The sequence below is a fragment of the Pseudoliparis swirei genome, chromosome 7 (genome assembly GCF_029220125.1).
Source record: "Pseudoliparis swirei isolate HS2019 ecotype Mariana Trench chromosome 7, NWPU_hadal_v1, whole genome shotgun sequence".
Classification (NCBI taxonomy): domain Eukaryota; kingdom Metazoa; phylum Chordata; class Actinopteri; order Perciformes; family Liparidae; genus Pseudoliparis; species Pseudoliparis swirei.
This window is the reverse complement of record NC_079394.1, coordinates 13,810,310-13,833,177: the sequence shown is the minus strand read 5'-3', so window position 1 is coordinate 13,833,177 and position 22,868 is coordinate 13,810,310. Positions and strand designations below refer to the sequence as shown.

Here is a 22,868-nt window from a genome sequence, read left to right as displayed (position 1 = left end):
CCAGCTAATCACAGGGCAGAACTGCAGAGCGACGGGAAATCTTCTGTCCAATGGCAGTGATTTAAAAACAGGGAAAGACCCGCCCCCTCAGAGGGAGGAGTCCAATGCTCCTGCAGCCACTCAGGGGGTCAAAGTTCAACAACCTCAAAGGGAAATTAACTCAGATGAGCGCTTGCTTAAGCATGAGAGAGGTCGAGGGTTTGATTCCTGCAAATGGTTTTTAACTCTTTCCTCTCTGGTCTGCAGCTCAGTACTGCACAAAGTACAAGTAGAACCCCTCATTGTATTTTTGTTGACATGTAAATATATGCAATGTAATACATTCATCTACAAATAATTTAAGGGAGAAATGGAATGTATAATTGCATAAATAAATAAATATTAAAACATGTATTCATGATTTTGTCATATTTAATCCGGAATTTGTGCAAGAAGTAGCGCTCGCTTAGCATGAGAGAACTAGCGCTCGCTTAGCATGAGAGAACTAGCGCTCGCTTAGCATGAGAGAACTAGCGCTCGCTTAGCATGAGAGAACTAGCGCTCGCTTAGCATAAGAGCAGTAGCGCTCGCTTAGCATGAGAGAACTAGCGATCGCTTAGCATGAGAGAACTAGCGCTCGCTTAGCATGAGAGAACTAGCGCTCGCTTAGCATGAGATAACTAGTGATCGCTTAGCATAAGAGAACTAGCGCCGCTAGCATGAGAACTAGCGCCGCTAGCATGAGAGAACTAGCGCCGCTAGCATGAGAGAACTAGCGCCGCTAGCATGAGAGAACTAGCGCTCGCTTAGCATAAGAGCAGTAGCGCTCGCTTAGCATGAGTGCGGTCGGCACAGTACATCGTTGGAGGTGAGCTTCCCTCCATCCTGGACATATACACCAGGCGGTGCGTGGCCAGGGCCAAACGGATGATGAAAGACAATAACCACCCCGGCCACAAACTGTTCACCCTTCTACCGTCAGGCAGGCGATACCGCAGTATCAAGTGCCGCACAAACAGACTGAGGACAGCTTCTTCAGTCAGGCCATCAGGCTGCTGAACAAGGACTGAGACCCTCATTAACACTATACACCAGAACATATTCTGTGAATATCTATGGCCATGGTGTATATTTTATTACATTGTTTTATATATATATATATTGTATATATATATTGTATGTATATACATATATATATATATTGTCTCAAAAAAGTGTATATTTTATTACATTGTTTTATATATATATATTGTCATGATGTATATTCTATTACATTGTTTTATATATATATTGTTAATACTTTCTTCTTTTTTGTGTGGATATTGTATAGTTTATTCTCATTCTTATTCTTTTTTTAGTCTGCTACTGCTGTCGGGTGTTTTGCACATAAGAATTTCACAAACCGATTATACTTGTATAAAAGGGGATGTGACAATAAAAACTTGAAACTTGAAACTTGAAACTTGAAGCAGACAGACAGGTGTGTTACCAGGACCTGTCTAACCTCCCCTGTGACCCTCTGACCTTTGCTTGTGTCCTGCTCGTGGCCTCCAGCTGCCTGCAGTGACCCTCACTGACCTCCAGATGGAGCTGCAGACTCTGGTTCTCATTCTGCAGCCTGAGAACCTTCTGCAGAGAACCCCGAGCCTGGAGCACACACATGATATGGCTTCATACAACATAACATCATATAATATAACATCATATAATATAACATAATATAATCTAACATTATATAATAATATAGGTCTTAAATATACATAACATAACTTAAAATAAAATAACATTATATAAAATAATATAACATAATTTAATTTCATATAGGCCTTAAATATACATAACATAACTTAATATAAAATAACATAATATAAAATAACATAATATAATATAACATAACATCACATAATATAATGTCACATACTATAATCGAGCCTCTACCTGCTCTCTGAGTCCTCTCAGATATTCCTGAAGGCCAAAGATGATTTCATCAAGATCCTTCTGGAGACACTCATTAGACAAGATCTGACCTGAGGAGGAGCAGGAGGGAGAGGAGCAGGAGGAGGAGGAGGAGGAGGGGCAGGATGAGGAGCAGGAGGAAGAGGGGGAGAAGTGGAGGAGGGCGGGTAGGAGGAGGAGAGGGAGGAGGGGGAGGAAGAAGAGGAGGAGGAAGGGGAGGAGCAGGAGGGGGGAGGAGGGAGAGGAGGAGGAGCAGGAGGAGGAGGAAACAAGAAAGGAGTGAGTAGGAGTTATCATATATAACATTGCCTCCACTCTGACAGCCAATCACAGGGCTCCGGTGGAGCGGGCCTCTCTGATTGGTCGTCTCCTCACCGTCGGTCAGCTGTTGCTCTAGCTCTTTGATCTCCTGCGTCTCCGTGGCGATGCGTGACAGCGTGTCTTCAAGGCGACCCTCCAGCTCGCTCTGCCTCCCGCTCATCCTGTCACATGGGCCATCAGCCAAGGGGAGGGCAGCTTCACTGGGGAGCCGGTCCTGGTCAAAATCCATCACCGGCGATCGGGTGCAATGCATGCTGGGTAGATGTGTGTCTGACTTGATCCCGACTTGCTTAGTGAGAGAATGCAGCTTTAAAACATGAAGCATAGACTTCTTTACAACCAGAGGAGTCGCCCCCTGGTGGTCAGGAGAGAGAATACAACCGCTTCTCTGTTTCCTTTGCATTGCATTGTGGGACATAAGTGTCCATTAATAGACACAGTTGAGAGCTTCACGACACAGCGAAGTATTAGTGTACTCACACGTGGCTGCTGGGTAATGTTCAGCTCACAGTAGACCTCCTCTTCTCCTCCTCTCCTTTCACAGTAGACCTCCTCCTCTCCTCTCACAGCAGACCTCCTCTTCTCCTTCTCTCCTCCTTTCCTCTCACAGTAGACCTCCTCCTCTCCTCCTCTCCTCTCCTCTCACAGCAGACCTCCTCTTCTCCTTCTCTTCTCCTCCTTTCCTCTCACAGTTGACCTCCTCCTCTCCTCTCTCCGTTAGAAACTTCTCTTCCTTCCTCTCCCCTCTCTTTGAATCAACACAGGAAATGTTCCTTCCAGCTAATCACAGGGCAGAACTGCAGAGCGACGGGAAATCTTCTGTCCAATGGCAGTGATTTAAAAACAGGGAAAGACCCGCCCCCTCAGAGGGAGGAGTCCAATGCTCCTGCAGCCACTCAGGGGTCAAGTTCAACAACCTCAAAGGGAAATTAACTCAGATGAGCGCTTGCTTAAGCATGAGAGGTCGAGGTTTGATTCCTGCAAATGGTTTTTAACTCTTTCCTCTCTGGTCTGCAGCTCAGTACTGCACAAAGTACAAGTAGAACCCCTCATTGTATTTTTGTTGACATGTAAATATATGCAATGTAATACATTCATCTACAAATAATTTAAGGGAGAAATGGAATGTATAATTGCATAAATAAATAAATATTAAAACATGTATTCATGATTTTGTCATATTTAATCCGGAATTTGTGCAAGAAGTAGCGCTCGCTTAGCATGAGAGAACTAGCGCTCGCTTAGCATGAGAGAACTAGCGCTCGCTTAGCATGAGAGAACTGCGCTTAGCATGAGCAAAGCGCTAGCTTAGCATGAGAGAACTAGCGATCGCTAGCATGAGAGAACTAGCGCAGCATGAGAGAACTAGCGATAAACCACAGCATGAGATAACTAGTGATCGCTAGCATGAGAGAACTAGCGCCGCTAGCATGAGAGAACTAGCGATCGCAGCATGAGATAACTAGTGATCGCTAGCATAGAGAACTAGCCGCAGCATGAGAGAACTAGCGATCGCTAGCATGAGAGAACTAGGATCGCTAGCATGAGAGAACTAGCGCCGCAGCATGAGAGAACTGGCGCCGCTAGCATGAGAACTAGTGATCGCTAGCATGAGAGAACTAGCGCCGCTAGCATGAGAGAACTAGCGCCGCTAGCATGAGAGAACTAGCGCTCGCATAGCATGAGAGAACTAGGACTCGCTTAGCATAAGAGAACTAGCGCTCACTTAGCATGAGAGAACTAGCGCTCGCTTAGCATGAGAGAACTAGCGCTCGCTTAGCATAAGAGAACTAGCGCTCGCTTAGCATGAGAGAACTAGCGATCGCTTAGCATGAGAGAACTAGCGCTCGCTTAGCATGAGAGAACTAGCGCTCGCTTAGCATGAGATAACTAGTGATCGCTTAGCATAAGAGAACTAGCGCTCGCTTAGCATGAGAGAACTAGCGATCGCTTAGCATGAGAGAACTAGCGCTCGCTTAGCATGAGAGAACTAGCGCTCGCTTAGCATAAGAGCAGTAGCGCTCGCTTAGCATGAGAGAACTAGTGATCGCTTAGCATAAGAGAACTAGCGCTCGCTTAGCATGAGAGAACTAGCGCTCGCTTAGCATGAGAGAACTAGCGCTCGCTTAGCATGAGAGAACTAGCGCTCGCTTAGCATGAGAGAACTAGCGCTCGCTTAGCATAAGAGAACTAGCGCTCGCTTAGCATGAGAGAACTAGTGATCGCTTAGCATAAGAGAACTAGCGCTCACTTAGCATGAGAGAACTAGCGCTCGCTTAGCATGAGAGAACTAGCGCTCGCTTAGAATAAGAGAACTAGCGCTCGCTTAGCATGAGAGAACTAGCGATCGCTTAGCATAAGAGAACTAGCGCTCGCTTAGCATGAGAGAACTAGCGCTCGCTTAGCATGAGAGAACTAGCGCTCGCTTAGCATGAGATAACTAGCGCTTGCTTAGCATAAGAGAACTAGCGCTCGCTTAGCATGAGAGAACTAGCGCTCGCTTAGCATGAGAGAACTAGCGCTCGCTTAGCATGAGAGAACTAGCGCTCGCTTAGCATAAGAGCAGTAGCGCTCGCTTAGCATGAGAGAACTAGCGATCGCTTAGCATAAGAGAACTGGCTAAGCGCTAGCATGAGAGAACTAGCTAAGCAGCATGAGAACTAGCGCTTGCTTAGCATAAGAGAACTAGCGCTCGCTTAGCATGAGAGAACTAGCGCTCGCTTAGCATGAGAACTAGCGCTCACATAGCATGAGAGAACTAGCGCTCGCGTAGCATGAGAGAACTAGCGCTCGCTTAGCATGCGAGAAGTGCACACAGTGGGGTATGAAGTACTCGGATACTTCAGTAAAAGTAGCAATACCACAAGGTATACATATTTTTTGTCTTTTATTGACAGAGTATAATTTGGAAAAGAAGAATTAAACCATTTATATTTTAACTGCTAGTTAATAAAACTAATATTATTAACTATTAAAATGAGTTATGAGTTATGAGCAGCCGGCCAACTGCAGGTCCAGAGCAAAGTCGTCCAGATGGAAACTGTAGTCCGAACACTCGGGAGAACTACAGTCAGACGGCCACAGCTCCACCAGCGCCTCCGAGTCCAGAGGGAGACGGTACCTGCAGGACAAGACCAGGAGGGTTAGGAGGAAGAGAAGGAGGAGGAAGAGGTGAAGCAGACGTTCGGGTGAGAGAGCGGTAGAGAGACACTGACTTGAGGCCCCGGCTCAGTGTGACCTCGGACCCTCGGGCTCCCATCACCAGGTACTGCTTGTTGTTCTGGATGTCAACTGCGCTGCACGTGGCCTTTTTTACCAGCTCCACCTCGGTCCCTGAACTCACCGCTTCAAGTTCTGCAAAACCAGGAGGCAAAGTAACATGATGTGTTAAGGTAACGGCATCACATGATGTCACATGTCTTAATTTCTGTCCAATCAGAGTGAAGCATGTCTTCATGTTTCATAACCTTTATCTGTGTTCTTCAGGACTTCAACTACGGTGGCCGTGTGGGTCATAAAGTCTCCTTCTGCTGCTGAAGACGTCACCGTCACCTTGTAGGCTGCAGGGAGACAATGAGAGTTCCTAAAGGTCAAATATATACTTCCTGATAGTCTATAGAACATGACGCTACTTCTCTCTTGATTTATTCAACCAGGGGGCGACTCCTCTGGTTGTATAGAAGTATATGCTTCATGTGTTAAAGCTGCATCCTCTCTCCTGACCACCAGGGGGCAACTGCTCTGGTTGTATAGAAGTATATGCTTCATGTGTTGAAGCTGCATCCTCTCTCCTGACCACCAGGGGGCAACTGCTCTGGTTGTATAGAAGTCTATATAAAAGACTTCTCTCTTGATGTATTCCCTCAGTAAACATTGTAAACATGAGCTTATGTCTCAATCTCTAGTTTCAAGTATTCTTCAATCCAGCATGATGTTATCATTTCGTACATTATGGTCATTTAGGGTCAACCTGCTTTAGGGGTGGGGCTACGAGGTTATTGACAGGTAATCAACAGTTCTCTGCTTGGATGACGACAGACAAAAACAAAGATGGCGACGGACATGCCGTCATGACGACTTGCTCTCACCATATTTGATGTGCGGCCTGCACGTCTCATTCGTACGTTTGGTTGCCGTCAGCGTCGCATCGACGTTCCCTCTGAAGGCCGCACATGTAGCTACACAACAACAACAACAATATGTTTAATGTGTGGTTACAACTAAAAACATAAACAACTCACAAACCATGACACACAGTGACATACACAGCATGACACACAGCTGATATCAGCCGATCACAAGGCAGGAGCTACCTGTCATACACTGACACTGTTCGTCCACACAGAGCCGCTGAAGCTTCTGCTGCTCGTAGGAGAACTGTCTGGTGCATTCACGACCTGCAGGATGAAAGAACTCTCACTTGGTCACACTAAAAGAAACAATCCAACATTTAGACACTGCAGAGGAAGTTTAATGTTCCTAGACTAACAGTTCCCCCCTGCTTCCAGTGTTGTGCTAAGCTAGGCTAACAGTTCCCCCCTGCTTCCAGTGTTGTGCTAAGCTAGGCTAACAGTTCCCCCCTGCTTCCAGTGTTGTGCTAAGCTAGGCTAACATTTCCCCCCTGCTTCCAGTGTTGTGCTAAGGTAGGCTAGGCTGTAACTCTCCTCATAGTTAACCTTTAATAAGTGGCTCATAATTACAGTTTTAACTCGAAATATAATTTGGAACTCCACCACTTGACTTCCTGTTTGACTGTAGAACTACAAATACACCTGATAACGACTACACAGGATGCAAAGCAGGACTGACCTTTGTCCTCACGCTCGTAGATGCTAAACAGGGACTTGCTGGCCCCGCCCACCCTGAAGCTGGTCCTGATCCTGAACCCAACGCACAGGAAGAGCTCTGAGGGAACCTAACAACCAGACAGGAAGTGACGAATAAAACATTACGATGAAGAATAAACTGATGGATTTAACTATTTGTATCATTCAGCGCTCTGGTGTCGGAGCACCCTTAAACGCACCCAAAAAAAGAACATGTATCTTTACAGTGAGACGTAAGAAAACAGATTTATAGTTTAGGTTTATTATTATTTTGTTAACGATTCACAAGATGAGAATTAAAATGTTTCTTCATGTCTTTCTAGAGACTAAAACATGTTACCTTGTTTTAAGTGTTCTGGTTTGTTTTGTTTGTATTAGTTGTTGTGTTTGTTGCTGTGTTTATTTTGCTTGTTGTAGTTGTTGTGTTTGTTGTGTTGTTGTGTTTGTATTGGTTGTTGTGTTTGTTTGTTTGTGTTTGTTTGTATTGGTTGTTGTGTTTGTTTTTGTTTGTGTTTGTTGTTGTGTTTGTATTGGTTGATGTGGTTGTTGTTGTTGTTTGTTGTTGTCGTTACTCACAGAGTCCATCTGGATGACTACAGTGTTTCCTTGGAGTTCATAGTGAGAGATTATCGGCTCGTCTGTGTCTCTAAACTGAAAAACCAGAGCCAACATGATGATGTCATGTGACCAGAGCCATTATGATGATGTCATGTGACTAGAATCAACATGATGATGTCATGTGACCAGAGCCAACATAATTATGTCGTGTGACTCACCTGTCTCAGGTCCTCCAGGTAACCCTCAACACCTGTGGGCAGCTCGATCTTCATCACCGTCAGACTGGACTCTGTGGAGACCTCGTTAGGAGGAGGTCTGTACCTGAAGAACAAGAAACACAATCACAGAAAGCAGGGACCTTTCATAATAAAGTGACTGAAATGTAAACATAAATATTCACATGAAGTAAAAGAACTTTGAGAATTAATAATTATTCAGTTCTCTTACTTTGCACAGGCGACAAGGTGAGGAGAGCCGAGAGCGGGATCTGAGGAGAGACAGGTAGACAGACAGGTAGACAGACAGGGAGACAGACAGGTAGAGAGGTAGGCAGACAGACAGGGAGACAGACAGGTAGACAGACAGGCAGACAGACAGGGAGACAGACAGGTAGACAGACAGGTAGACAGACAGGGAGACAGACAGGTAGAGAGGTAGGCAGACAGACAGGGAGACAGACAGGTAGACAGACAGGGAGACAGACAGGTAGAGAGGTAGGCAGACAGACAGGGAGACAGACAGGTAGACAGACAGGGAGACAGACAGGTAGACAGACAGGGAGACAGACAGGGAGACAGACAGGTAGACAGACAGAGAGACAGACAGGGAGACAGACAGGTAGACAGACAGAGAGACAGACAGGGAGACAGACAGGTAGACAGACAGAGAGACAGACAGGCAGACAGACAGGGAGACAGACAGGTAGACAGACAGGTAGACAGACAGGGAGACAGACAGGTAGACAGACAGGGAGACAGACAGGTAGACAGACAGAGAGACAGACAGGGAGACAGACAGGTAGACAGACAGGTAGACAGACAGAGGAGACAGACAGGTAGACAGACAGGGAGACAGACAGGTAGAGAGGTAGGCAGACAGACAGGGAGACAGACAGGTAGACAGACAGGCAGACAGACAGGGAGACAGACAGGTAGAGAGGTAGGCAGACAGACAGGTAGACAGACAGGTAGACAGACAGGGAGACAGACAGGTAGCATCTTACCACTGGAGGAGTCGGGCCCTGCCACCTCGATGGTGAGGTCAAAGTTACAGTTCAGAGCCGACGAGGCTGTCTCGTAGTAAACGGTCTTCATCTGGGGGGGGGGTTTACAAAGCATTCTGGGAGATCTACAAGGAGGGACTCTATTTTAAGCCTAACCCACCTTCACGTTGGATACGCCCCTCCCAAAACCTGTGGACACGGTGATGTCATCATCATGCGTCACCTGGGACACAAACACGGACAGGTTGTTGAGTCTCTTGAGCCTGTCTCACCGCCCTGAGCCTGTCTCACCACCCTGAGCCTGTCTCACCACCCTGAGCCTGTCTCACCGCCCTGAGCCTGTCTCACCACCCTGAGCCTGTCTCACCACCCTGAGCCTGTCTCACCGCCCTTAGCCTGTCTCACCACCCTGAGCCTGTCTCACTGCCCTGAGCCTGTCTCACCACCCTGAGCCTGTCTCACTGCCCTGAGCCTGTCTCACTGCCCTGAGCCTGTCTCACTGCCCTGAGCCTGTCTCACTGCCCTGAGCCTGTCTCACTGCCCTTAGCCTGTCTCACCGCCCTGAGCCTGTCTCACTGCCCTTAGCCTGTCTCACCGCCCTGAGCCTGTCTCACTGCCCTTAGCCTGTCTCACTGCCCTGAGCCTGTCTCACCGCCCTGAGCCTGTCTCACCACCCTTAGCCTGTTTCACTGCCCTGAGCCTGTCTCACTGCCCTGAGCCTGTCTCACTGCCCTGAGCCTGTCTCACTGCCCTGAGCCTGTCTCACTGCCCTTAGCCTGTTTCACTGCCCTTAGCCTGTCTCACTGCCCTGAGCCTGTCTCACTGCCCTGAGCCTGTCTCACTGCCCTGAGCCTGTCTCACTGCCCTTAGCCTGTCTCACTGCCCTGAGCCTGTCTCACTGCCCTGAGCCTGTCTCACTGCCCTGAGCCTGTCTCACTGCCCTTAGCCTGTCTCACTGCCCTGAGCCTGTCTCACCGCCCTGAGCCTGTCTCACCACCCTGAGTCCTTCTCACCACCCTTAGCCTGTTTCACTGCCCTGAGCCTGTCTCACTGCCCTGAGCCTGTCTCACTGCCCTGAGCCTGTCTCACTGCCCTTAGCCTGTTTCACTGCCCTTAGCATGTCTCACTGCCCTCAGCCTGTCTCACTGCCCTGAGCCTGTCTCACTGCCCTGAGCCTGTCTCACCGCCCTGAGCCTGTCTCACCGCCCTGAGCCTGTCTCACTGCCCTTAGCCTGTCTCACTGCCCTGAGCCTGTCTCACTGCCCTTAGCCTGTCTCACTGCCCTTAGCCTGTCTCACTGCCCTTAGCCTGTCTCACTGCCCTGAGCCTGTCTCACTGCCCTTAGCCTGTCTCACCACCCTGAGCCTGTCTCACCGGCCGCGCAGCACCTGTCTCACCCTCACCTGGATGGGCGTGGCCACGGGCCGGCTCTGGCTCAGCTGGACTCGACCCAGCGCTCCTTTCCTCCGGTAGCGGACGTCGATCACCTGGTTGAGGACGGCTCGGGGGACCACCCTGCTGTACTCTGAGACCGCCTCCAGGGTCAAGACCGTGTCCTGGAGAGAGGGGGGGGGAGGGAGAGAGAGAGGGGATCAGGTCAGAACCAGGTTTAGGTCAGAACCAGGGATGTGTGTGTACCTGCATGGAGTAGAACCCCTTTCCGTAGTGCTGATCCCGGGTCAGCCAGGACAGGATGGGGTTGGCGTAGTGGATCCGCCCCTTTAACACAACAATAATCAATATTATTGATCAGAAGACTCAATAATGACAGGGTAAACAGCATTATTACTAATAAACAATGAGGGTAAACAGGATGCACCTTCAGCAGCACCGTCAGCAGGACGTACGCCGTGGTCTCCACCGTCAGGCCGCTGGATTGGTCGGGTTTCAGCCAATCAGCTGTCACGTTGGACTCCTGCCAGTACCTGAGCACAGCGGGGTGGCCTACACACACACACACACAGGTATGTATGTGTATATATATATATATATATGTATATATGTCTATATATAAATACGTATCTATATATATGTATATATATATATAGATTTATATATGTATGTGTATATATACATATATATGTGTATATATACATATATATGTGTATATATATGTATATATATATGTATATGTATGTATATATATATACATATATATGTATGTGAACGCTTCCCCTGGACTTAAAGCAGCCACCTTGGTCCCAGGCCAGTTTCTCCAGACTGGCGAGGAGCTCAGAGGCCGCCATGCTGTCGGGGTCATGAAGGGTCAGCGCGTAGGTCGCCACCGCACGCACATACACACTCTTCACCCCAGAGGCATGCTGGGAAATATAGTTTGCTGCAGACCTCATGCTGTCATCGTGGAACTAGAGGGAGAAGAGGAGGTAAAGGGTTATGGAGTTGGAAAGGATGAAGAGGAGGAGGAAGAGGAAGAGGAAGAGGAAGAGGAGGAGGAGGAAGAGGAGGAGGAGGAGGAGGAGGAAGAAGGGCTCTCACCCGGAGCTGCAGGATGGTGTCCTGGATCTTCGTGGCTTTGTGTAACGCGATCAGCACGAAGGACGTCAGATACACCGATTGGTCAACAGCAGCGGTCCCTGCAGCCTGCGGCCAATCAGAAACCAGAACACAAAGAGCACAGAGAAGTAACAAACAAGGAGGAGGAGGAGGAGGAATAGGACGAGGAGGAGGACGAGGATGAGGAGGAGGAGGAGACGACTGACCATCACTCTGTTGGGCCTGAAGGAGGACTTCTCTGTGAAGGATCCGTCCGGCTGCTGAGCCCTGCGGATCAACCAGGACAAGGACTCTGACAGGGTCTGGTGGTCTACAGAGACCACCGGGTCCACCACAGACTGGGTCTTCACCACCAGGGCTGTCAGCCTGAGGGAGAGAGAGAGAGGGAGTCAGAGGGGGGAGAGAGAGTCAGAGAGAGAGGGAGGGAGAGAGAGGCAGAGGCAGAGGGAGAGACAGAGAGAGGGAGGGAGGTGGAGAGGGAGAGGGAGAGAGAGAGAGAGAGGGAGAGAGGGAGAGGGAGAGAAATATATAACAACTAACATGTTTCAGTCACAATAACTTCCAGCAAACACAGTTCAGGTTAATAAATATATACATTTCTATGCACACCCATTTAGTTATTGGTGTGTGTTTGCATGTGTGTGTGTGTGTGAGTGTGTGTGTGTGCGTGTGGGGGGGTGTTCACCAGGTGCTGGGTTCTCTCTTCATCCACATGCTGTAACTGGAGTCTCCCCTTTTGAATGAACTGATACTGACCAGACCTGCACACACACACACACACGCGTGCGCACGTGCACACAGACACACACACACACCCACACACACACACATACACGCACACACACATTCACACACACACAGTAAGTAAACAGGAAGTGAGCGTCCTCAAGTCTCCATCAGCGTCTCCTCACCCTCTTTGATCTTCTGTATCAGGTCTGCAGACTTCTTCTGGATTTGTCCTCCCAGGAGGTCCCAGGTCCTCGTGGTCTCCAGGTACTGGTACGCCTGAGCCAGGGGGAGCACGCCGCCCAGCGCCGCTTCCCCCGACCCGGCCGGCAGGTTGACGAGCTGCCGGAGGCCTTTGGGGCTGTTGATCACCGACAGAATGTCGCCGAGAACCTCACCTGGTCCCGAAACACACAGAGACCCTTTGATGGTCTGGAAGCCTCGACTTGGCCTAGGAGTCATCGGCCGTACAACTGAACGCTGAATAAAACACGTTAAGGTAGGAAACATCACCACTCACCTACCTACCTATCTCACTACTTACCTACCTACCTACCTAACTACCTAACTACCTACCTATCTACTTACCTACCTACCTATCCACCTACTTACCTACCTATCTTCTACTTACCTACATATCTACCTATCTACCTACCTACCTTCCTACCTATCTATCTATCTATATATCTAGTAGCTACCTACCTATATATCTACCTTCCTACTTACCTACCTATAACTATCTATCTATCAAGCTACCTATCCACCTATTCACCTTTTTCACCTACCTACCTTCCTATATATCTACCTACCTACCTTCCTACCTACGTACCTATACATCTACCTATCTATCTACCTATCTATTTATCTACCTACCTACAAATCTACCTATCTATCTATTTACCTATCTATCTATCTAACTAACTACCTACTTATATATCTACCTTCCTATCTACCTACATATCTACCTACCTACCATCAGTACCTATCTACCTACCTACCTGCTTTATGGTTTAACGCTAAACTGAATGTAGCTTGAAGACATGAAGCGTAGACTTTAAAGAACTGGTCAACAGTTCATATCCTCATAATCTCTCTCCACGGCCTCACCGTGGATGGTCAGCGTCCTCTCCACAGCTGTGTTGGGGACGACGTTGGCCGGCGTCTTGTTCTTCAACTCCACCGTTCTCTTCTCTGAACCTGCAGCAGCACAGAGCAGAGTGACTCCACTGAGCTCTCAGAGTGCAGCAGCGGATCAGAGGTCAGTTTACCGTAGAGGCCCTGAGGGTCCAGTCTGCCTCCAGAGAACTGCTCCTTCTTCACTCCTTCAGGCTGCAAACACAAACACGGCTCACTAAATGCGCAATGAGTGAAATCTGACGTTTCCTATGAACTCAATAACTCTTTGCCTACCACCACTCTCAGCCTCTTCTCCAGGACGTCTCGTCCTCCTTGGCGTGTCCTCAGGGTGAAGGTCAGGATGTGGTCTCCGGGCTCGAGACCCAGCAGGGTGAAACTCACCTTCCCCACACCCCCCGCAGACAGAGGCGTCCAGCTGCAGGAGGTGGAGTGAAGTCCCAGCCCCGCGGGGTTGGGGTGGGACTGCTGCAGGCACACCGCCGGGCCGGCTGTCAGCGTCACACAGAACTGAGGAGGGGGAGGAGGAGGAGGAGAAACAGGAAGAAGAGGAAACGGAGGAGTAAGTAAGTAAGTTGCAGGACACAAAACTAGGTAAAGATCATGGGACATGTGGTGGACTGGTGTTGTTACCATGACAGCGTTGTCCTGCTGGTTGTAGACGGACCCCTTCAGCTCCACCTGTTCTCCTCTGATCACCTGGTAGGGGAGCGGGACATCCACACTGAGAGGGAGATTGACCGACACCTGGACCGGCTCCGCTACACACACACCTGGAGAGACAGAACACATCAACGAGCAGGTTTTTGCAATCCCCACAGGCACCGATTCCCTTCTGCTGCTCCCACAGTGGAGGCTCTGAATAAGGCCCGCTTGGATTCCATGCGTCCAGCCTCCCAGTGATGCACGGAAAGTTCTTCCGGCGGGGACAGTTGAAGACCTTGCGGACAGGAACCTCAGCTAGAGGTTTACCCTCATTACGGGTTTGGATTGACCAGTTCCGTCCGGCAGCCTCACCCATCATCTGATCCAACTCACCACCAGCTGGTGATCAGTTGTCAGCTCCTCCCTTCACCCGAGTGGCCAAGACATTCGGATCAGTTGATATGATGTTCTGGTACCAAGTCCACTTATGAACTGCTCTGTGCTCCAATTAATGAGCAGCACAGAAATCCAACAGCAAAGCACCACTAGGGTTCAGATCAGGTTCCTCCCAATCACCTTCTTCCAGGTCTCTCCATCGTGACCCAGATGAGCGTTGAAGTCCTCCAGCAGAACTACAGAGTCCTCAGTCGGCTCCCTTTCCAGAACACATGGTGAGTATCTCCACACCCACCAAGCACCTCTCACCTTGGGCCAGTTTAGTTTCAGAACCGGTGCTATATCTAGTTGGTATCGATGCAGCTCCCTCAGCAGCTCCAGTTCCTTCCCCGCCAGAGAGGAGACATTCCACACCCCTAGAGCTAGTCTGTGGTAGCAGGGGTTCAGTACACATCTTTGAATGGTGGGCCCACAGGGCGGCGGTTCCCGGAAGTTGATTCAGGCTGCTGCGGGCCGGGCGCCGTGTGTCAAGGCCTGGCCATCAGACGCTCATCGGCAAGTCCCCTCCCAAGTTTACCAACAGAAGGAAGCGTCGGTTTACCTTTGTTGGGCGAGGTGGGACAATTCTTTGCCTTTGGAGCCCCTACCAGGAGCTATTGCCCCAACAACACAACTCTCAGGGTCACTGGGGAACAACAACCTGTAGAGACCCCATGCTGACACAGGGAGAACACTGGACTCACGGGGTAACACAAACTTTGTGACACAAATAAATACCTGAGACACCTGCAGAAACTGAAAAGAGGGGCTGAAGAAAGGAAGGAAAGAAAGAAATGGCAGAATAGACGTAATAAATGAAGGAGAAGATAACATGAAGGAAAACTCACCGTTCTGGAAAATGCCGACGGCCTTGATCTCCCAGGTGGTGAGAGAGTCTGGTAGAGGCCTGGTGGCCGACAACAGGCCCGAACTAAGACAAAAAGACAAAGATGTCCTCGGTAGTAAACACAGTGAGACAAAAATATAAAGAACATAGGTGTTGCCCCCTGGTGGCCAGGAGAGAGAATGCAGCATTAAGACTTTAAAGGTATAAACTAACAGATTCACGGGTTTGCTTGATGTATTTCACCTGACACGCTGCACCTCCCACATCCAGCTCTCTGGGAAGTAGCTCCGGACCAGAGAAGGAGCCACGTCGAAGGTTGCACCCATCGCTACACACACACACACACACACACACACACACACACACACACACACACACACACACACACACACACACACACACACACACACACACACAATAATCTCTGATGTCCCTCCACAATAAGACGTCCGTACGGGATGGTGTTGTTTCCAGGACTGACCGTGGCGTCCCAGGATGAGGTTCTGGTCCAGATTCTGCTGGAAGAACTCGCAGCAGTCTTTGAAGACCCGTTGGCAGCGGAGGCGTTTGCTGTACCGCTGCAGGGCGTACTGGCGGCAGGTCACACTCTTTGGGATGTACTTCATGCCCGTTGTACAGCAGGGCTCCAGACGGCCATAGCTCCTCACTGGAGACAGATTCACTGTTCATCATGATGTCATGCTTCATTTTGAATGCTTGTACACTTGAACACTTGAAAACTTGTACACTTGAACACTTGGACACTTGGACACTTGGTCAGTTGTGTACTTGAACACTTGTGAATTGCAGCCAATACTGTTCTTTAAAACAAAAAGGTCTCAACAGGAAACAATTGACAGGATTCTCGCCTTTCTTTGTCTTCTCCTCTTCAGTCAGAGCTCGCTTAGTACGCACGGCTGCCGAGCACGCTGCAACTACACACACACAAACACACACACAAACACACACACACACATACACACATTCCTCATTTATGAATTGATGAATTGATTGATTGATTGATTGATGGACGTACTGCTGGTTGATGGCTGGGCGTTGGCGTTGGTGATGAAGGTGAGGCCGGCCAATAGGAAGACGTCTGCGCTGTCTCTGCCGCCGCCTCCACCGCAGCCCTGATCACTTTGCTCCAGGTGACGCAGCACCTGCAGGCCACTTCCTGTTACTGCAGTTTCACTACCAATACATATGTATATATATATGTATATATATATACATATGTATATTTCTATATATATATTGTGTAAAGGATGTGTTCTGTGGTACCTGTGTAACGGGGTCTCTGTAGTTGGGCCTCAGCTCGTAGAGGGCGGAGTCAACAGCCGACAAGGCGACCAGCCCGTCCTGATTGGTCCGGATGTCCAGACGGAGGTTTTCCTTTGGTTTGTAGACTCGACCCTGATACGACACATCGGTCTGACGCACACACACACAACATTAGTATGTGTGTGTGTGTGTGTTTGTATGGGTATGTTTGTGTGTGTGTGTATGTGTGTACCTGAAGCCCATTGACACACTTGTCTCTGACATCCAGCCACACGGCGTCGGCCACCAGCTCATTGGCTCCGCCCCCAAACAGAATGTAGTAGACCAGCAGCCGGACAGACGGCACCATGGCAACCGTCACCTTGAACCTCAGCGTCTGCTTGTTGTCGCCGCTGGAGATGAACTTCTGGCTGCCGAAGGCCACCACCTTCCCCCTGGAGAGCACCTGAGGGGGGGGGGGGGGGGGTAACTACTGTAACAGGGCAAACAACGAGACGTCATCACCAGCTGTGTTTACCAGGTAGCTGAGTGCCCTGGCGGGCACGTAGATGGGCATGGCCGAGTACACCTGGATGTTGGCGAACTGGCCGACCAGCAGGCCGCCGCCGGGCTGCGGGGGGTCGATGTACAGGTAGCGCCGGTTGGGAGAGTGGTAGGCCGACGCCTCCAGGCTCAGGCTGGCCTGGCTGGCCTCTGGGAGGGAGGAGTCCGCCGTCTTGAACTGTGACAACAGGAAGTTACCAACATGTAAACAAGTAACCAACGAGTAAACATTTTACACTTCCCACTCACCTCCTCCTCCTCCTCCTCACCACTCCCTCCTCCTCCCCCTTCCCTCCTCCTCCTCCTCTTTATCACCTCCTCCTCCTCACCGCCTCCTCTTCTTCCTCCTTCTCCTCACCTCTTCCCCCTCACCTCCTCCTCCTCTTCCTCCTCCTCCTCCTCCTCCACCTCTTCCCCCTTCCTCCTCCTCACCTCTTTCTCCCGCCCCCCCCCCCTTCCTCCTCCTCACCTCTTTCTCCCCCCACCCCTCCTCCTCTACCTCCTCCCGCCCGCCCTTCCTCCTCCTCCTTCTCCTCACCTTCAGCACCGCTCTGGTCCCCTCCCTGGGCGTGTTGCAGATGAAGACAGCGAGGCCGTCTGATTGGCTGTTGGCGCTTGATGGACAAGGTAGCTCCTCCCACTGCATCTCCGCTGTGAACAGCCGGCGCTCCACCAGGCGCACCTGAACCCGGTTCACCGGTTGGTCCAGGTGATCCTTCACCAGCACCTGCACCGAAATCATGAAGTTAGAGTTCAATGATGTTATTGTTATTATTTATTATTATTATTATTATTATTATTATTATTATTACTATTATTATTATTATTATTGTTAAAGAGTTCAATGTTGAACCAAAGCAAATGTAGAACAGGTGGAGCAGGTGGAGCAGGTGGAGCATGTGTGAGGTTCTGGACTCACCTGGATGTTATAAGGAAGTCCAGGTTTGATGAAAAGGGGCGTGGACACCAGGCTCAGGCTGTAAGGTGATTTGACAAACTTTACTGCAGCAAACTCCGCCTCCTGAGTGATCGCACCTGAGACATGAGGGGCACCTGTTAAATGTCTGGCTTAAGACTTTAAATGTCAAGTTTAAGATTTAAAAAGTCAAGTTTAAGACTTTAAATGTCAGGTTCAATTATTTAAATGTCTGCTTTAAGATTTGAAAAGTCAGGTTTAGGACTTTAAATGTCTGCCTTAAGATTTAGAAAGTCAGGTTTAAGAGTTAAGTTGTCTGGTTTAAGTGTTTAAATGTAATGTTTAAGCCTTTTAAATGTCCGGTTTCAGACTAAATGTCAGATTTAAGACTGCACCTGTAATGCTTCACTAATGTAGTCCCAGGTTTAAGTACCTGTGTCCTCCTGCAGCAGGACAGCGATGTAGAGGTACTTCCCTGCCAGACTATTGAGGTCTTTAGGTCCATCGTGTTTCGAGAGGACCTTCTCCATGTTCACGGTCACGTCCACCTCACCTGTTGACGACAACTGAAGCACACAGAAACTGATTATTAAAATGTATATATATAAAGTTTAATATATGTATTAATAAATACTATGAACTCTTACTCTCTCCTTGCGGACCGAGCTCGGGACGATGACCGGAGCGTTCTCTCCGCTAACGTAGCCGTAGCGCAGGAACACCTCCCCCTGGGCCACCGGCGCCCCGTGGACGTACCTGCAACACACCCACCTGTTACCCACCAGGAGCTCTGAGCTCTGGGTGTCTGAAGCTCACCTGGGGCCTCACCTGGCTGAAAGCTTGAAGGTGAACCGGTTGAAGCTTCCATAGCTAATGAAGTTAGATTCTGGCTTCACGTGGATGTAGAAACTGGGAATAACTGACACAGAACACTGAGGTTAACTCTTCATCCTCATCCTGGTGGAACCTTGAGATCACCTCTCATGAGGACGTGTTACCGTATTCTTTCACTTCAAAGTCGGTCCTCGCTGTGGTCGTGAACTTATCAGAGTAAGAAGCTTCGATGGTCCAAATCCCCAACCTGGAATCACATGAATCACATTATGAACCACCTGGAATCACATGAATCACATTATGAACCACCTGGAATCACATGAATCACATTATGAACATTATAAAGTCTTACTTGGGTTTAATGGGGATCTTAAACGGGTTTTGCATCGACGGGATTCCATTGTTTACATCGATTAGCTCCACGATGTCCACTGTGGTCTGATCGGGGTCCTGTGGAGCAGGAGGGGGGGGGGGGGGGGTCTGATTCTGATATGAAGGAGGTCAACATGAGGCTGAAGGTCATCACTCACCTTGAAGGTCAGGAAAACGCTGCGATTGGCTGGTCTGAGTTCCTGGTTCAGGGAGAACGCCCTCACTTTAACTTTACACACACACACACACATACACAAAAACACACATACACACGCACACACAAACAGACAAACACAAACAGACACACATAAACAGACACACACACAGACACATTTAGATGATATAATAGAACAGCATCATATATTCAAGAAGGTTAAATAATGACTTGTGACTTGTGTATAATTGATCCAATATCAGAAGACAAGTATTCAGACCTAGTAGTACTAATACACACTGTGAACATACTCCACTAAGTACTTTGAATGTGTACTGACGCACAGTACAGTACTGAGCTCTGGCGTTCCACAAGACTGTGTGCTGGGTCCTCTCTACTTCCTGTTCACCCTCCACTGTACATGGTTTACCACCATCACCAAGTTTGCAGACGACCCAACTACGAGTTATCGTCGACAACGACGAGTCATCGTAGACAATGCTGAGTCATCGACAACGACGACGAGTCATCACCGACAACGACGACGAGTCATCACCGACAACGACGAGTCATCGTAGACAGCAACGAGTCATCGACAACAACGATGCGTCGGCATACAGGGAGGAGGTCCTGCAACAACAACAACAACAACAACAACAACAACCTGGCCCTCAACACCTGAAAGAACAAGGAGATCATGGTGGACTTTAGAGAGACCCAAGGCTGCACATGCACCCCAATCCACATTAACGGAATGGAGGTGGAGCGTGTCTCCAGCTTCAGGTTTCTGGGGGTCCACATCTCGGAGGACCTCTCTTGGACCCTCAACACCTCAACCCTGGTCTAGAAGAGACCATCTCTTCTTCCTGAGGACACTGAAGAAGATCTACATGGCTCCTCAGATCCTGATGAACTTCTACCGCTGCACCATCGAGAGCATCACAGTCTGGTATGGGAACTGCTCCAGACCACTACCCACTGGAGAGGGGTCAAACCTTCACTCCCCGACAAGAGTCCATCCACCTCAAGTACCTGTTTACTCTGTGCAATGACAATAAAGTTGAATCTGAAATAGAGATGGAAGTGATGCATTGTGGGACACGGGGGCTCACCACTCTGGTGGGGCGTGTAAAGCGGCTTGTCGGTCTGCAGGAACAGGAAGCCGTTGGTGCGGCTGACGGACACTGTCAGGTGCTGGTTGATCTCTGCTGATTGGACGTGCAGGATCACATGACTCACACCAGGACCCAGCTGACCCGGGTGCAGCTGCAGGGACAGAAAGAGACAGGAAGAAACAGGAAGAGACTCCACAGTTAAACACGCCTCCTCAGGTGAGTCCCAAGTCTCCCTGTTTCCTCCACTTGCATCTTTTCCTTGCGTCCTAGTCCCTCTGACCAGATGTGATCAACTGGTTCTGGTCTGGACAGTTCAAGCGAACATTCTTATAAAAATCCACTGAAAATATTGATACACATATTAGTAAGTAAGGAAGCATTAAAGCTCCTTTCCTTTGGTAAAGGAAGGTCTAGTGTTTCCTCTGCTAAAGTAGCCAAGTAAGGAAGCACTGAAGCTCCTATCCTTCACATAGAGTCAACCAGCTCTCAAGGAGGCCACTGAGATCCTTCAGGTCCTGTTAGAACCTTCCTCACAAAAGAGGACAACTCGACCTCAGTCCAGGTAACTGACCCGCTTGTGCTCCGTCTCACCTGGACTTGGGCGGTGGCCTGGTGGTGGTTTTGGGCGTTAAGGGTCACGACCTCCTGAGCCAGAACCACGTGGTCCGGAGCCATGGATGTCTTCAGGAACACATAGACCTTCACCTCGTTCATGAACCCGAACAGCTGGAGCAGAACCGTCTCCACAGCGTCGAGGCGCAAGGAGAGAGGAGCCGTCACCAGGTACCTGAAGGGGGCAAACAGGGGACCAATCAGCTACAGGGGCACACCTTTACTTAACACAGTATAGTAACACTGTAGCTACTGCACTACAAGTACTACACTGGAGCTACTGCACTGCAAGTACTACACTAGAACTAGTGCAGTACAAGTACTACACTATAACTACTGCACAACAAGTACTGCCCTACACTATTATTCACTATTAATCCTTTTAATAATAATAAATAGGAAGTGACTTACGATCTGGACTCGGCCTCCGTCCTCCAGCTGAGGGCACACACACACACACACATGAGGAGCACACATACCTTCATCCTGACGAGGACGCGGACACACTGACAGAAGAAGAGCGGAGACACTTTATTAGTTATTGATCAACTCTGTTGGCAAACCTGTGTGTGTGTGTATATCCCAAAGGTGAGTTTACTCAGCCTGTGTTTTCTGTTCTTACCCAACAATGTTGTTGACTCTGGTACCAGAGAGCGACAATATGGAACAGGGTCATTTTAAATCACAGCTAGAGAGATATATATATATATATATATATTTATTTGCATATATGTATATACAGTGCATCCGGAAAGTATTCACAGCGCTTCACTTTTTCCACATTTTGTTATGTTACAGGCTTATTCCAAAATGGATTAAATTCATTATTTTCCTCAACATTCTACACACAACAACCCATAATGACAAACTGTTTTTTGCTAATTTTTGCAAATCTGTTAAAAATAAAGAACGAAAACATAACATGTACATAAGTATTCACAGCCTTTGCCATGACACTCAAAATTTAGCTCAGGTGCATCCTGTTTCTTGAGATGTTTGATTGGAGTCCACCTGTGCTAAATTCAGTTGATTGGACATGATTGAGAAAGGCACACACCTGTCTATATAAGGTATCACAGTTGACAGTGCATATCAGAGCATAAACCAAGCCATGAAGTTCAAGGAATTATCTATAGACCTCCGAGACAGAATTGTATCGAGGCACAGATCTGGCGAAGGGTACAGAAAGATTTCTGCAGCATTGAAAGTCCCAATGAGCACAGTGGCCTCCATCATCCGGAAATGGAAGAAGTTTGGAACCACCAGGACTCTTCCTAGAGCCGCCCAGCCAGACTGAGCGATCGGGGGAGAAGGGCCTTAGTCAGGGAGGTGACCAGGAACCCGATGGTCACTCTGACAGAGCTCCAGCGTTGTTCTATGAAGAGAGGAGAACCTTCCAGAAGGACAACCATCTCTGCAGCACTCCACAAATCAGGCCTGTTTGGTAGAGTGGCCAGACGGAAGCCACTCCTCAGTAAAAGCACATGACAGTCAGCCTAGAGTTTGCAAAAAAGCACCTGAAGGACTCTCAGACCATGAGAAATAAAATTATCTGGTCTGATGAAACAAAGATTGAAGTCTTTGGCCTGAATGCCAAGCGTCATGTCTGGAGGAAACCAGGCACTGCTCATCACCTGGCCAATACCATCCCGACAGTGAAGCATGGTGGTGGCAGCATCATGCTGTGGGGATGTTTTTCAGCGGAAGGAACTGGGAGACAAGTCAGAATTGAGGGAAAGATGAATGCAGCAATGTACAGAGACATCCTCGATGAAAACATGCTCCAAAGCGCTCTGGACCTCAGACTGGGGCGACGGTTCATCTTCCAACAGGACAACGACCCGAAGCACACAGCCGAGATAACAACGGAGTGGC

At 48.9% G+C, this 22,868-nt stretch overlaps 2 protein-coding genes and 1 long non-coding RNA gene across 3 annotated transcripts; 1 reads left to right on the top strand and 2 right to left on the bottom strand.

Moving 5' to 3' along the window:
- Positions 1-1,464: 1,464 nt before the first annotated feature.
- Positions 1,465-2,924, bottom strand: LOC130196059 (centriolin-like). The gene is made up of 4 exons (XM_056417912.1): positions 2,737-2,924; positions 2,311-2,545; positions 1,918-2,006; positions 1,465-1,626 (listed from the first exon to the last, which is right to left on the bottom strand). The coding sequence occupies exons 2-4, from the start codon at positions 2,507-2,509 to the stop codon at positions 1,465-1,467; spliced, it is 450 nt and encodes a 149-aa protein (XP_056273887.1). The 5' UTR covers positions 2,510-2,545; positions 2,737-2,924.
- A 2,200-nt stretch (positions 2,925-5,124) lies between these two features.
- Positions 5,125-21,487, bottom strand: c5 (complement component 5). Its single transcript, XM_056419076.1, has 42 exons — positions 21,405-21,487; positions 20,973-21,168; positions 20,379-20,532; positions 19,271-19,341; positions 19,093-19,190; positions 18,905-18,987; positions 18,735-18,825; positions 18,554-18,662; positions 18,340-18,472; positions 17,910-18,025; positions 17,529-17,717; positions 16,965-17,168; positions 16,680-16,892; positions 16,448-16,597; positions 16,200-16,326; positions 16,033-16,098; positions 15,645-15,830; positions 15,407-15,491; positions 15,165-15,247; positions 13,870-14,009; positions 13,513-13,746; positions 13,371-13,431; positions 13,210-13,299; positions 12,288-12,500; positions 12,062-12,137; positions 11,583-11,742; positions 11,359-11,463; positions 11,057-11,228; positions 10,682-10,806; positions 10,501-10,581; positions 10,266-10,418; positions 9,023-9,085; positions 8,863-8,953; positions 8,088-8,127; positions 7,859-7,961; positions 7,659-7,733; positions 7,066-7,171; positions 6,570-6,653; positions 6,345-6,434; positions 5,724-5,816; positions 5,472-5,610; positions 5,125-5,377 (listed from the first exon to the last, which is right to left on the bottom strand). The coding sequence occupies exons 1-42, from the start codon at positions 21,476-21,478 to the stop codon at positions 5,245-5,247; spliced, it is 5,055 nt and encodes a 1,684-aa protein (XP_056275051.1). The 5' UTR covers positions 21,479-21,487; the 3' UTR covers positions 5,125-5,244.
- LOC130196796 (uncharacterized) lies at positions 8,134-8,856 on the top strand. The gene is made up of 3 exons (XR_008832322.1): positions 8,134-8,405; positions 8,550-8,573; positions 8,719-8,856. It is a non-coding gene; the product is annotated as an uncharacterized LOC130196796 (long non-coding RNA).
- Positions 21,488-22,868: the final 1,381 nt, after the last annotated feature.